The following is a 16,446-nucleotide window of genomic DNA, read 5'->3' as shown; positions in this document are numbered from 1 at the left end:
CCCTTAACTCTGCCCACTCTTTTGTAAATACTTTTCATTCTAGTCTCTTCAGCTGAATCATCTGGGGTGAAATTCTGTTTGCAACCAGCACCCTGATGGCTATACCATAAAACTATCAACAATCAAGAAACAAAATTATCCCGGAGGCTGTGTGTTTCAAGAAAAATGTACTTAAAAAAAAAGTTTTATTACACTTAGTCTGGGAACTGCTTCTCACATAGATTACCTGCCTACCCCAGGTTGATATCCTTTTCTAGATGCAGCATAATCTAGATCTATCTTTTAATCATAGATTAATGTTTTCAAAAGGAATTTTGGTAAAGAAACAGAAGAAAATTCAATTTAAAAAAATTAAAACTGAGATGAAGGAATCAATAAGCATAGTATGTTCAGGTCTAGAATAATCTCGCCATTAAATGGCACTGGAATGCATTATGACTTTTAATCAATCTCTTTGAGCTGCAGCCATATTTCATTCCTAGATATTATAATCTGTTATATCTCTTTTCTTTTCTCCATGGTATAACAACTTGGCCTTTTTTCTGTTTCTCACATATGCCAAACTTGGCCCCACCTTAGAGCTTCCACTCTCTTTTCCCTTTGCGAGGGTCACTCTCTTCCCTCCCCAACCCACCCAGAGACTCTCCTGGCTGGTTCCTTCTTATCACTTGCATCTCAGTTTAAATGCTCTCTCCTCAGAGGGCTTTCCTGTTCCTGGCCTCCAGCCTTTCATTCTGCCACACTCTATTGCACCTTCATGTTTTATTTTGTTTTTATGATACTTTACTTGTTTGATATTAATTATTTGATATTATTTGTTATTTTGTTATTTGTTTGATTACATGCTTTTTGTCTCCCCAATCCAGTGGAATGTCACTCCGTGAAAGCAAATACCTTTATTTTGTGTATACCTCTGAATTACTGCATCTAGAACAAGGACTGGTATACTAGTGGTGCCCTAGACATATTTATTAGACAAACTGAATGAATGAATGAATACATTTTACATATCAGGAAAGGAGGCTCAGAGAGTTTAAGTAACTGGTCCAAGAACATAGATAGGAGGTGCAGAATTAAGATACAACCTAGGTTATTTCTGACCCATAGAGCCATGCTCCTAACCACACAGATATAGAGAATAGATGGGTTGGTCCAACTCACAGAAAGCTGAGAATGTAGCAAAGACACTAAATAAAAGAGACTCACACTTGAAGTCCAAATGCTATTTCCAAATCTTTCCTCTTTATTTGCTGGAGGCAGGCAACCTACCTCAAACGCCCTCAGCCTTTGGATGGCCCAAGAGCCCCCGTCACCGTTTGTGCTTAGAACAGGTACAGGGCAAAGAGGTCTTACAGGCCCTGAGCACATTGAATGGCCACCATTTCCAATCTCGAGATAACCAGGTGCTCTCATTTCAGTTTCACATGGGTAAATACTATTCAGAACTCTCCTCCCATCCCACAGAGGGAAGTCTTTGGAATCTACTCATTTCAGTTTTATAATAATAAAACGATAAAGTATATATTTTTCCTCCCTCTCTAAATTTTTATAAAGGCGTGTCTAGAGCAAGAAGTGAGTCCAGGAGATTTCAGAATAATAGATTATTCGACACAATTTAATTCATTTGTTTGGTTGGTTGATTGGTTGGTTGGTTTGAGTTTTGAAATCCAGGGCTTCAAATATACAGAAAAGCAAGCAGAATGTTCTGCTTTCTTTAGCCATGATCACGACTTTCTCATGGTTAAAGAAAAAAATACAAAGAGGCAGTGAGAAGAAACGGATGAAGGTGAATGAAAAGGAAATAAAATAAAACAAGAACAAAGACGAAGAAGCTGGAGGAGGGACAGTGGGTCACATCTGCTGGCAATTGGGAGAGGAATTAAAGTCACCAAAAGGAATAACAACGCTTGTTCTCTTCAATCTCAGCAAACACAATTGTAACCTGTTTCTGTGCAAACACAGCTGTAGTTTGGAGACTACTAATCACGAAGTTTACATTTCAGAGATTTTCTTTGCTCACATTTGATTTCCTAGTTCCATGTGTTTGAGACAGTAATGGCACAAGAATTGCCAAAATGGCAAGGGAGAAATTGTTGACACAAAAATGAACTCAAGGTTGATATGATCTCAACACATTCCAAACAATAAAAATACATTTTAATAGGCTAGATGGTCATTTTAAAGGATCATATATTTGCCTACACGGGAATACATGAAGTACTGGTATTTGCTTTATAATTTTAAAAATTCCTATATTTTCATTATGTTTATTCTGAATCAGAGTTCTCATATTTCAGGAGGTGGGAGAAGAGGGGGAGCAAGAAGAAGTATCAGGCAGTAGAAGGTAAATCAATAAAATTTTAATGATATCCAATTTCATTAAAAGAAAATACAAAAAGAATATTTTTAATCTGCTATTTATACTGATTTTCAACATTCAGGCTAATATTTGTCTGCTTATATTTATGATTAATTTTTTTACATCATGAAAAGAAAGAAGAGCTGAAATTACTTATTTGGAAAACTTGCTTATTTGGCAGGGAGAGCTAGAGCACTGGGCTGCCCGTGTGTTAAAAGTCATTCAAACAAAACTCCATGAGAATCAAATTAAGAGTACGAAAGAGGGGAGAAAACTACTACCAAATACAAAGGTCTCTGTGCTCAGGGGTCTCTCACGCTCTTTAGCTCACCAGGGGACAGTAAATGCATTTCTTAAAGAGGTTCTATGTTCCCAGATGTTGAAGCTGGATTGATTGTGAATGCTTACCCCCCATCCTTTCTCCACTTTGGGTCATTCTTTACCAGCCTCTCATAACACTCGTTCAATGTGATTTTTGTTAGACAAACGGTCTCATGTTTCTGGGAATGGGAAATGGATAACATGAACACACAGTCATGTCCCTCCAGACTCGGGCTGATTTACGCTCTAATCCTCACCCTCCAAGGCAAGGTAGTCTGTTGGCACCCGCTAGCTCTGCAGTAGTGGGTCTGACTGTCTGATTGTCAGCATTCCCACCATAAATTTCTGTTTTTAGAAGTTTATGACTTGGCTATAAAATGCCTCTCAGAGGGGAGTGGATCTTACAAAATTAAGTTACGGGAGAGTGAAAAAATAAATAAAATAAAATGTCTGTAATTTTAGACACTATCTAGTTCTTCTGGAACTTCGAAAAGCCTATAATTGTGCTGTCTGTGCACACTACTGGCATTCAAATCAATGCTTTGAAGTTCAGTGTTTTAAATAAAAAGTGAAGATACTACCTTTACTTTGAAGAGATGGTTATCAAAGAAGATTAATGTATAGCTTGCTAGTGAAATAATAATAGGGAGTTTTCTTTCTAGTCAAAGAGATTTTAGGATCTCTTACACATGAATCAAAGACCACATCTGGTGGTTAGGAGTAACCAATGGTAATATTCAAAATGTAACCTGCTGAAAAAGTTACGCAGGTTTCGTGAATTGAGATAGTCATAAATTCAAGAGATCTGTACAGTTTACTAGGCACAATTATAGGCTGGCTGTTCTCCCAATTGAATAAGCATATTCTTTTAATAATGCCTGTGGCACTGTGAACTTATAGAAGAAACAATTTGTGAACCAATAATAGTTGGGCTGATGCTACTGTAGTTTTCTCTAATATTCCAAGACACCCGTCTCAGAATTGGCTTACTATTATCATCAAATGCTATCTCCCTGCATATTGCTACATTCAAAACCAAACAAGCAAACAAAAACAAACAAAAAACTTGAAGTGATTTCATTTATTCATCACCAAAAATTCACTGAGGATCAATTATATGTCAGACACCACTCTAGGTGCTGGGACAGATATGAAGAAGAAGAAGGCATGGTCCCTTCCCTTGAGGAACAGGAAGAAAGATAGATTCATAAGTAGTATATTTTGAGAAAGTGGTAGAGTGTGATAGAGGCATCAACAGGAATCAACTCCATCTGGAAAAGTCTCTAAGAATGAGGCCGAGCAATCTTTTACAGGCCCTCCAGATGATTCTGAGAACCAGTCCTAATGCCCTAAGGCAATGTTTCTCAAATTTTAGAGAGCATCAGAGTCACCTGAAGTTCTCTTATAACACAGATTGTTGCACCCCACCTACCCCCACCCATTGCTGATTCAGTAGGTCTAGGGTGGGCTCAAAAATGTGCATTTCTACAATTTCTCAGGCGATGCTGAGGCTGCTGTCCTGGAAATTATACTTTGAGAATCCCTGTTCCAAGGCATCCATTGCATTAACTCTCTAGCTATATACTATCCTTGGAAGAATTGAGAAAATAGAGACTCAAATCATCTATTTTGTGGTTCAGAGGGGGTGCACTCAATGAGAAAGTCTGAGCGGAAAAAGGATGATGTTTTAAAAAGGAGAAAAACTTGTGCAAGAGTTAATTTGTGAATGATCAAGTTAGTCAACGCAATAGTCATAGTTGTTCTAGAAAATGCAGAGCAAATGTTAAAGTGTGAGGAAGTAGGAATTTGGGCAGATCTATTTTCACATGGAATAGCCAAAATTATTTTCTCACCCCATCAAATTAGATAAATCGCATGAGATCCTGCTCCTTGGAATTTCAGGTCTAAGATACACCGAGAATGAAATACTTATTCTGCGTGAGTTTCCTGGCTTCTTACAAAAGAGGGGTAGATTCTCTTTTTTTTTTTACCTAGGCATAAGAAATCATTGGCTTGACTTGAACCTAGGTTTTTCTTTTCAATCCATATGCACTTTCTGAAATTGGAAAATACATGATTTAGAGTACAGAGATCTAAGTTTCAGTATTGGAATGTGATTGATAATTTATATTCAAAGCTCAAAGTTTTAAAAAACCATTGCTTGGAGTTTAGCCTTTCAGGTACTTCACAGAAAGGTAATTATGCAATCTACCACCCAGCCTCCCATCCATCCAACAATGAAAAAGGAAATTTGACTTAAGGAAATGTACAATCCAGTGGGTAAAGAAAGAAATTAAATAGCAAATTCATTACAATTGTGATAAATTTTATTTGGGGAAAAAACCCACAAAAAACAAAACTTCGAAAGGAGCTGTAGCAAGAGCACTCAACTTTGGAGGCTGGAGTTAGAGGTCAGTGAAGGCTTTTTTGAAGAAAAGACATTTGAGCAGATAGCTGAGGGATGAATAGGCAGAAACCAGGGGAAGAGTCACGGAAAGTCTAACAGTCAATAAGGGCAGCTTGTGCCCAGGACATGAGGCAAGAAAACACAAGACCAGGAAGGGGAGCAATGTCAGGGATAATGATGTCAAGGCTGATGTTGGTGAAGTTGGTAAATGCAATCACTCAGGCATATGGAAGGGAAGTCAGCAGGTCCCAGACATGATCAGATTTGCATTTTTAAAGAATTGCTTGTGGCTTCTATATGCAAAACGCACTGAAGGAGGGAAAGGCTGCACCCAGAGCAGGCATAAAATAGTAATTTGAAATTTCCATCCTGTCTCAGTTCCCAAAGAAAAAAAACTTTATAGGTTGACTCTTTCGTGACACCATATACTATGATTATAGTTTTGCTTCTTACGATTTGCATTACTTAGTTCTGCATTTAAGAAGAGTGTTTTTTCATTTTTAAGTAAACTCAAAATGTACAGTGAAGAAAGAAGTGAGAGAAATGAACAGCCCAACGTCTGTTTTATGAGCTGAATTGTGTCCCCCCCAATGCACATGTTGAAGTCCTAACACCTAGTACCTCAAAATGTGACTGTATTGGAGATAGGGCCTTTAAAGGGGTAATTAAATTAACCTGAGGTCATATGGGTGGGTAATCCAATCTGACTGATGTCCTTTCAAGTTGAGGAGATTAGGACACAAATATAAAGGGAAGACCAGGTGAAGATACAGGGAAAAGAAGGTCATCAAGACAAGGAGAGAGGCCTCAGAGGAAATCTAACCTGCTGACACCATGATCTTGGACTTCTAGCCTCTAGAACTGTGAGAAAATAACTTTCTGTTGTTTAAGCCACCCAGTCTGCTGTATTCTATTATGGCAGCCCTTGCAAACTAATATACTTTGTGCCAAAAATCCTTTATTTAAAAAAAAAAATCACCATAGATCTTAGAAAATATGTTCTCTTGATGAATTTGAAATATGTTCATTTCTCAGCAGGAGTACAAAGGAAGGAGAAACTAATTTGTTAGAGAGAGTTTTTGGGGGAGCGAGAGGTGGGGGAGGCACCAAAGGAATGTGCATGCTGTGTGAAGCAAAACATAGCAGTCATTTCAATGAACTCCCACACTGGTCAGACCTCCAATAGCAGGTTGTACACCATCCAAGAATGATTAATTTGGCAAATTTCAGAGACCCAGGTGGTGCGATTAGCTCTGCCTGGACCATGAAAATCAACAGTTAACAAGGTTCTGAAAACTTGAATGCCCCACATATGCATTCAAGTCAGGGAGATTTTCTTTATTCTGATTATTTCTCTTCAAATCATCAAGCTTGTATCTTGCATATATCCACCGGTCTACTATGAGTAGAACAATGTGGGGAATAAAAAGAATTTTAAGACTTGGTCCATGAGCTCTAGGGAGTCAAGTTAGAGATCAGCTAACATTTACGTTATAATTTGTTATCTTTCAAATTGGGTTAACAGAGTTGGATTGGAATAGTTTTCCCAGTGACAGCAGGGTTCAGCATAGGTGGACACACCTGTCTGCAATGGGCTGACTTCCATATGGCACTAACATCCATCCGTTCATCCATGTGAAGTCAGCTGGAGACACATAAACACACCAAGCCATGGAGACACAGCTTTTGCTTTTCTTCTTTGTCATTGAGCAGTTTCTTTTTCTCCGTGGTTTCTTTAGCTTTGTTTTTCATGAAAGCACAGCAGGTACAACCATTTTAACTCCATTCCTGGCTGAGATCTTCTTGTGTAAACATTCCCTTAAAGTTAAAATGAAAACTAACTCTTCCTTTTCCGACAATGAAATAAGTGCAATTTGCTTTTTTCTGTTCTGGGTAAAACATCAAAAACACGCAGCCAGGGCCTCTTCAATGCAAATGCTCCCATGACCTCCCCTTATATTTCTGGGTTCCTTGGGACTTTCCAACAATTCCTGTTTCTTAAATCGTTCCTCTCTTCTCCTGACTGAGAAATTCTACCATTGCCTTCTTTGGAAATCAATGCAAAAACATTTGAAAGCTTTGTTCACCACAGGGGCTCCTTAGCTTTGAGGTATTGGGCATTTATTATCCCTGGCAGAAATTGGCAGCATCTGATTTTGTTGATCTACAGGCATAGAGAGGACTGGGAACTGGTTATGCATATCATTATGACCCAAGACACATACAAACATTCTACGTACATATTTTAGCAAGCACCAACGTATTCATAATTACATTAGGATTCCCTGGCTCCAAGCAAAGATACACAGAATCAGTTTGATAAGCTACCTTTTTTTTTTTTTTTTTGGAATAGTCTATTGCATTGGGCCCTAGTGCTAGAAAGGAATGGAATTAAAAGGGAACAACGAGAAAAGACAAGTCATAGAGCAAGTGTTTACCTGGCAAAGCCAACACCTCTGCTGACTCCATTAGCATCCCTTAGTATTCTTGTGGAAATGACATGTCCAAAGGGTTTCAGCATATTCTCAAGTTCCTGCTCATCCATAGAAATGGGGAGATTTGAGATGTATAGATTTGTTGGGTCTTGCTCTTGTTGCTACAGGAAGCAAAGAAACAAATGCAGTAAGTTCTGAATATTGAGAAACATATTGCACAAATGGATAAACTTTTGATTAAACTGTAATCTAGATTCCAATCTCCAACACGCTCTTGAATGTTCTTTCACTAAGGGCATCACTTTTCACTGAATTCTCTTCTTGCCAGAATATTTCTCATAGAAATAATGTCATCAATGAAAACCAAGCTTTCTGTCCAGCTTTCCTTTAGAAAAGACTAATAAACTTCTATTGCAATTGAACTAAGGCAAATAGGTATATTCTTCTCTATTACCACTAACTGCTACTTCTACTATTACCACTCTAACTACCATCACCACTAGTTACTAATGTTGCATTTAGTAAGTGCTCCTAGCATGCTAGGTATTGTGTTCATGACTCAATATGTTTTACTTCATCCAGTATTCCCAATAAAAATAATTGTTATTATTTTACAGATGACAAAATTGATCCCTAACTTCTCCCAGTTACACAGCTTGTAAATGTCAAAGCCAGGGCTGAAATCTGGGAGTATCAGCAAAGTGTGTGGGCTTCACTGTTCTGCTATACCACCTTCCACCGGACCAATGGGAGAAAAAAGTGTGGTCCTAGAACAGTATCATCAGTCTCAGCATCACTTGGGCACTTACTAGAAATGCAAATTCTCAGGCTCTACCTCAGAACTACTGAACCAGAAACTGGAGGGGGGGCCAAGCGATCTGTGTTTTGACAAGCCCTCCAGGTGATTCTGATGACTGCTCAAGTTTGGAAATCACTGACCTAGACCATACATGAATATTTGTATACAAATGAGATTATAATGTCTCTTGTTTTCTAATCCAGCAGCAAGAGTGTTTAAATAAGCTTTGCTTAATAGAATGGGAAACCAAACAACAATTGCTAGCCCTGTTTCTATGTGCACGAATGTTCTCTATTTCATACAATGAATTAATAAGTTGGAACTGAGTTACATGTATGTCTCAAAATAAAACACAGCCATAAATATGACATGATTAATCATTAATATCAAAATATATCCGATATTTAACTGAACCATTATATTTTAACCAAAAACAACAACCTTAATTTCAAGGATAAGAGAGATTAAACTGGAAAAGGAAATTCTGAAGTTTATAGGAAATGACATTATGTAATAGTAAAATATCTTTTGTGAAGTGATGATATCATATTCTGTAGAAAATTTGAGCTTTAAGTACAATGAAAAAATACAATAAGCAAGATTCCAAATATTATTTCAGGTCAATAAACAATTTTGGTATGAAGCTTAACTCCATTCTCTTTAACAACTGTAAATATTCAGACAGGTCGTAATATTTTTATTAAGCTTTGAGATGAATAAGATCTATTATTAGGTTCATTTTTAAAACATAGTTTAGTTTTCAAACATTTTTATCTCCATGGAAAATAAAGATATACTCAATCAGAAAATTACAACACAGGGTTAGTATTTAGGAATAGCATAAATGTAAAAACTGTACAACTGTAGTCAGTCTCTGTCTCTCTCTCCCTTTCTTTGTCTCTCTCTCTTTCTCACACACACACACACACACACACACACACACACACACATACACAGACACAGACACCACTAAGAAATGGCACGATCCTAGAGAGAAAACAGAGATAATTATCCTTTCCCAAATAATCATAATCATTTTTTTTTTTTGCTGGGATGGTGAAAAAAAAGAAAAAGTGGTGTTTCAGATACATAATAATGAACTTTATGTATATAGAATTTTCAACTTTTATAGTATTTCCCTACCTATCAGTTAATTTTAATCTTCACATCGTCACTACAAAGGTAGCTTGGCAAATATCATTACACTTAGTGGATAATGAGGAAATGGAGCCATGAAAGATTCATCATCTTGCCCAAGGACAATTTGATAATTAGTGACAGAGTTAGAATTAGATTTAGCAACCAAATTTCTTATTTTCCAGCTCAGTATATTTTCCACTAGCCCAAAGTTTCCCAAGCTTTAATCATTTACATATCATCTTAGAAAATTTTGTCATGTACTATTATTTAATTTACTTAAAAGTTTTCTTTTTTTAGTGAGGAAGATTGGCCCTGAGCTAACATCTGTGCCAATCTTCCTCTATTTTATATGTGGGTCGCCACCACAGCATTGGTTGATGAGTGATGCAGGTCCTCGTCTGGGATCTGACCCTGCGCACCCCATCAAACTGGAGCACGCTGAGCTTAACCACTATGCCACGGGCCCGGCCCCTTAAAAGTTTACTTTAAATCAACATATCTTTGGTCTTAAGTGAGTTCATTTAAAAAGATAACTTTATGTTGCTACCATAACCGAAAAGCTAGTATCACTTGGCGTAAAGAGATTACTGTAAGAAGAGGGAACAAATCAATGTTCTTAAATTATAGCTAGATACTGTTTATTTGCAGAAGGCTTTGACCACTGTGGTTGACTCGCTCTTAGTTACAAATGAGATTTGTAATTAAGAGAGAGATGAGAAGCACACTAGCACCAGATGGAGTCTTTTTTTCCTGGGAAGAATCAGAATTGAGAAAGAATTAAGAAAAGAACAACTTTCTTATGATGTGATTTCTGGATCCTACACACCTAGATCAACTCAAGCTCCATGAGAGATATGTATCGCACAGTCTGGGAGCTCCTGCATTAACCCAGGGCTTCTCAGAGAGTGGGCTGCAGCACATGGTAGTCCCGTGAATGGATTGGAATTTGCCCAACATTCTGCACGCCTTTGTCCTTAATCAGGCTAAATAACCATAAGCAACCAACCCCACTATTTCAGGGTACTGTACAGATCTTTTCATTTTCTCTAAGCAGCCATGTACCAGTTTACCCTGATTCAAATCCACTTCCAAATTCCGCAAGTGTGGAATGCCTTGCAGCTTCTCAAAATGATATACAATAAACACCCAGAGCTTAGTGCATTAGGGATTGCCCAGTAAGCTATTTTCTGAATCCAAATTCAAACAGCAAGGCCAACTCCTTAATTTGTATTCACAGAGACAATATAGCATTGGATAGTGTCATTCCTTAATTTGTATTCACAGAAAGAATATAGCATTGCGCAGTGTTATTTGTTAAGTAATTCTGTCCTTTGAAATGTGGTATTAGTCTTGAATACATTTGTTGATTTGACAACAGAATTTAATTTCTGCATGGAATAAACTTTAAAATAATATATACATTTATATTTTTACTTTCAATTTTATTTATCTATCAGGTTTATGTAAATAGATTGTCACTTTCAAAAAGTTCTTTGGCATTATGAACCAAAGAGCACTTTCCTTTTAACTTTTCAGAAAAACATTTTCATGTGATAATTGCAATCTAAAAGAGTTTTTTAAAAATCCTTTTTTAACTTAAATTTTTATGATCATTTAGCTCTAGAATGGATGTAAGGGGGCATCTTATCCAATCTGATCATTTAACAGATGGAAAAAAACAGAAGCTAGAGGAGTGGTGATGATTTGTTCAAGGCTGCCCAGCTAATTAGTAACAGGCTGGAAATAGAACTCACGTCCTTTTATACCTGATCCAATGTTCTTACCAATTCATGACACTGCCTTTTCTCCTAAAATCCAATGAATAATAGACAGCAGCTTGTGGTCCAAAGGAATATTAGTACAGTCAGAAACAAATATCTCTGAATTCTTTGTTTTATTCACTTTTGCTTAATTAATTAGGTTTACCTATATTAAAAAGAAAAGGTCCTAGCCTTAGCCAGCATTTTACACATAACCACTGAATGAACACTCTGTGATGTTCTCTAGTTTGTAAAAGTATATAACTACAATTCATAATCTATTACATTTAATTGACCATGTCAGCATAAATAACCCCCCAAGTTTGGTCTGTTTCTACATCTTTTCATCCGTACAGGGATTTCTTGATTTCCTATTTAGTTTTGCAAAAGATCGTGAAAAAGTTAGAAATGTACCCTCTCCATTGTTAATGGGAGCAGAGACGTGTCATTTCACTCAAGAATATGTAAATAATTTTTTTTTCCTGAAATGACTTCCATTTTGTTGGGTTTTTGATGCTTATAAACTGCAAAAAATAAGATTTATTGGCACGTATTTGCTTTTTAACAGTCTAAGACAACTTCAGACCTTCAGAACATTTTAAGGTAGCTAAGCAAACGAATATAAATGAAGGACAAAAAGTCATTGCCCATATCTAGATCAAGTGTTATGTCTGGGACTCTGCTGTTTAGATATGCATTATGGCTATTTTATATACATCATTCTGAAAAAGCTAGTTAGCAGAACAAGATCTCAAAACAATCTGATAACACTCATGCTTGACAACACCACATTTAAATATTTAGGAAGTAGCTATTGGTATTAGAAACTTTAGAGCAATGTTTCTCAAGCTACCTGGGGTGAGGACCATTTTTATTTCCAATCCGTCATGGACCAATATTTGTAAAACACAATAAAAATAATTAATAGAAAATAAATTTTAAAATATGCAAAATGCAAGTTGCAAATTTTTATTATTATATTCAACAGACCGAAATTACGTCTTGATTCAATATCATGTTAATGTGAAATTGTTATAAAAAGGTTTTAAATGCTTATTCTCAATTTCTATACTTATTTCATTGAGAACAAGTACCATTTGGTGGACCACACTTTATGTAACACTGTTTTAGGGGACCATATTCCCATTTTCTTCCATCATAATGTAATACGTACGGGTCTTACTAAGTTACTAGTTTTTGCTTGCTTTATATACTATCAAGTCCCTTTTTAATCATAAAATTGTGTATAACCAATTTATAGTCATTTTTGAACTATGAGGTGGACAGAGATGTCTCAAGATGAATTATCCTGAGCAGTAAGGACAAAACATCCAGAAATATCCTGTGGAAGTTTGAAACAACTCAAAAGCAAACATGTGACTGTAATACTTTAAAAACACATTGAGAAAGATGATCATATAGACTGAAGATAATAATACTATTACCTTACATAGAGCAGAGTTTTACAGTATTCAAAGTGTTTCAGGGTCAATTTATTTCATGTGGCCCTTTATAATAACCCTCTGAGGGAGACAGAGCAAGAGTTATCATCTCCACTCTACAAATGATAAGATATCAGTTCTGATATCTTAAGAGGGTTACCAAAGTCACATGGCTAGTAAGTAAATAAATGACACCAAAAGTGAAATTTTTTGACTCTTGATCTAGTACTTTTTCTACTACACCAACTCAAGATTGTCGATAAATATAGCTATTCAATGGATTTTACCTGTAGAAAGGAAAATCAATGGTGAGACAAAAGAGTATTCTTTTTTTAATGGAATAGTCTATTTTAAATGCTGTAGCAATTTAAAAATTAATAATAATAAAAACTAAATGTTTTCGTTCACCCTGAAAACAGAAGCAGGGAGTCAGAGCCTGCTCTGTTAGAGCTGCCCTGAAGGAGTCAGAAGTTTTGGAACTAGCTTAACACTAATATTGTACAAAGATGTTCTCACCCTTCCAGTAGTATTCTCAGCACATTTGATGTATGGCTATAGGAGTTACAGCACCTCTGGTTGAGACCTGCAGGAAGCCTGCCGTTTCGGCCATACTTGCTTCAGTATCATACATATGTGTGATGGTTAATTTTATATGTCAACTTGACTGGGCTGTCGGGTGCCCAGACAGTTGGTCAAACAATATTCTGGATGTTTCTCTGAGAGTGTTTTCTGGATGAGTTTACCATTTGAATCTGAATACATACACTGAGTAAAACAGATTGTCCTCTCTAATGTGGGTGGGTCTCACCCAGTCAGTTGAAGGCCTGAATAGAACAAAAAGATTGATTCTCCTCTGAATTAAGAGAGAATTCATCCTCTCTGATGGCCTTTAAGCTGGGACATCAGGGCTTTTTCCTGCCTTTGGACCCAAACTGAAATATTGTTTCTTTCTGGGTCTCAAACCTGCTGGAACTACACCATCAGCTCTACACCATCACATTGGAACTACACCATCAGCTCTCCTGGATCTCCCAGCTTACTGACTGCAGATTTTTGGACTTGTCAGCCTCCATAATCGTGTGAGCAGATTCCATATCATAAATAAATACATATATATCTCCTATTAGTTCTATTTCTCTGGAGAACTCTAACTAATACAATGTATTAATTTTGTCAAATCTGTATTGCTATGAAAACATAAGGACACGTGCTCAGCTTTGACCTTCACACTAGGACTTCTGCATTCCCTAGCCACAAAGCCATCGCGTTTGACCAGGTGAAGAGAGAGGCACAGTCTACCACTAAGACAGGTGCTCCAGAAGCATACCTCCCAGGTAATGCATTAAAGAACAAAAGGAAAAGTAAAGAAGGACAGCCAAGAAGTAGGCTTTCACCCCTAAATGGTGACAAAGGTGTCCTCTGTCCTGTTTGCTAAGCGGTGAAGGGGGCTGCCCTGTGTTTTCAATTGCCTTCTCCCTCCACTAAAAGAGAGGGGGTGATTTCTCTTCTCCTAGTTTCACATGGTGATGGAGTTAGAGGAGGGTGACTACCAGTTTTTCCTCCCAAGGCACCAAGAACAATAATTTCCCTAAAGAACATATGCTTTAAAAGAGCACTTACTTATTTCAGCTTTAATGTAAGCACAGCACTGGCAATCGGAGCTCATATCCTCAAGTTCAACTGGAAGGTTTAATTCTGGAATAACAAACGCAGCAGAAGCCTGATTGTGAAACCACAGCCAGTGCTCAGGACAACCTGAACCACCAGTCATTTGTGCTGTTTTTTAAGGTTGCTACCGGCTATTTCTAGATGAGCCTCAAGTTGAGATGAGCAGTGAATGATTAAATGAGCCTCCTGAGTCTTTACGACCGAATTTGAGTTACCTGTGGTCCTGGAACGGGCGGCCAGATTGGATTCCTGGCTTTCCTTGACTTCTCCCTCCACATGCACCTCATGAACTGGAGCTCAGTATCACGTTATCAGCCCTGACGTGATGGTTTCTCCTGTGAGAAAATGCTAAATTAACATTTTACAATATTGAGATCTCTCTATAGTTTTTATTGTAATATATTACTGTATGACAAATATGTATGGTTTGGTACTCAGGGTCCTGACAGCCAAAAATAAGAACAGGAAACAAAACTATAGAGAACTACTCAATATTGTAAACAAATCGCACCACATTTTCTCAGAGTCTAATTCACCTCGCTGAAGGGGCTCTCCAGAGATATCTATTTTATCAGCCTGCTGTGAGCTCTGGGATAGGAAGTTATCACCTGATTTGTTGATAATGACCATGATCCTCTTTCAGACAATTGGAATTATGGAAATGGCATGAATAGGGCCGTAAGTTTACTGTGGTACTCTATTAATTTATTCCAGAATAATCACCACAACACACATATAGAACAGATGCAAACCACTTTTGTATCTTCTGCCTAGAATATGACAGCCTAGGCTCACATGCATCTTTGGTATACATACACAAATGGATCACTAGGATGTAAAGGACGCAGGGACATAGAGTTCCACTCAGGGGCAACCATTCTCAGTGTATTCTATGTAAATGACACCCCCACACCCCCAGCATTAATGGTGACTCTTAGAATTATGCAACAGAGCTCACGTGGCAAACACTATGTCCTACAAAATTAGGGCAGCCTGATAAAATACAAGATACCCTGTTAAATTTAAATTTCTATAAACAACAAATACATTTTTTAGTATAAATATATCCCAAATATTATACTGAAATATTCATTGCTACATAGGTTTAACATCATCACATCATATAAATTATTTGTTGTTAGTGTGGGGGATCAGAATTTGCCACCCCAAAATGTATCTCTTTGGTTTAATTAAGAAGAAAAGACTCAGAAATACACTTTGACCTTCCCCTTAACTGCCTAAAACAATTTAAGATAGAAAGCCTGTTCTAGGAAGGAGTTAACATCATAGAATTAGAGTATAATATGAACTAGCTATGGTAGACAGGGAGAAACCTAGCAAGGCCCATTTGATCAAAGTCCTCTCCATCTCTCATTGTCTTTGTAAGGCATGGCAAACATTTGTTTATCAAACATTTGCTTTTCTATCTCCACGTGAATTGCCTTCTTCCCCTTTGAAGTCCCAAACCACTAACCCCCAACATCCTTCTTTGTCTTTAGCTGAAGATAGTACTTAGGTGGTGGCTTCAGCCATTTTGACAAGTAACTCGGTTTTCCTGGGTTTTTCCCACATATACATGTTATTAAATTTGTTTGATTTTATCCTATTATTCTTTCTCATGTCAATTTAATTCTTAGACAAGCCAGAAGAACCTAGAGGGTAGAGGAATAGTTATTCCTCCCCTACATTAGAGAGGATTCATAATATTACCGTTTTATGGTACAATATTATATAATATTTAAGCTTACTACATGCTAAGACCTATGCTTTAAAGTTATTTAAACTTACTATGGTCTTAATCCTTAAAAAAACCCTTGAGATAAATACAGTTAATGTCCTCATTTTACATATGAGAAAGCTGAGGTCATAAGAAGCTATGCAGTTGCCCAAGATCACACAGCTATTAAGGAATCCAACTAGAAATCAAATCCAAGTCTATTTGAATGGGAGGTCTGAGATTTCAACACAAGAGCAGTGTGTTTAATGGCTGACTCATAACTTTTTCTCAGAGATCAAGGTGAAGGAGTCACTATTGAACGGATTCCGATGGATGTTCAATGTGTAAACCTACTAAGCAGCACAATTTATCTTTCTGACCAAGAAAGGAAATCACTT

At 37.1% G+C, this 16,446-nt stretch overlaps 1 protein-coding gene across 8 annotated transcripts in view; it reads right to left on the bottom strand.

Moving 5' to 3' along the window:
- Positions 1 to 16,446, bottom strand: part of RBMS3 (RNA binding motif single stranded interacting protein 3) — a 679,730-nt gene that overhangs the window by 249,581 nt on the left and 413,703 nt on the right. For all 8 annotated transcript variants that reach the window (XM_058554287.1, XM_058554276.1, XM_058554222.1 and 5 more), the window contains exon 5: positions 7,526 to 7,683. In XM_058554287.1, coding sequence (XP_058410270.1) covers positions 7,526 to 7,683 — 158 coding nt within the window. The remainder of the gene's footprint in view (positions 1 to 7,525; positions 7,684 to 16,446) is intronic.

The sequence above is a fragment of the Diceros bicornis genome, chromosome 2 (genome assembly GCF_020826845.1).
Source record: "Diceros bicornis minor isolate mBicDic1 chromosome 2, mDicBic1.mat.cur, whole genome shotgun sequence".
Taxonomy (NCBI): Eukaryota; Metazoa; Chordata; class Mammalia; order Perissodactyla; family Rhinocerotidae; genus Diceros; species Diceros bicornis.
Note: the sequence above shows the minus strand (reverse complement) of the source record. Positions and strands in the feature narration are given on the sequence as shown.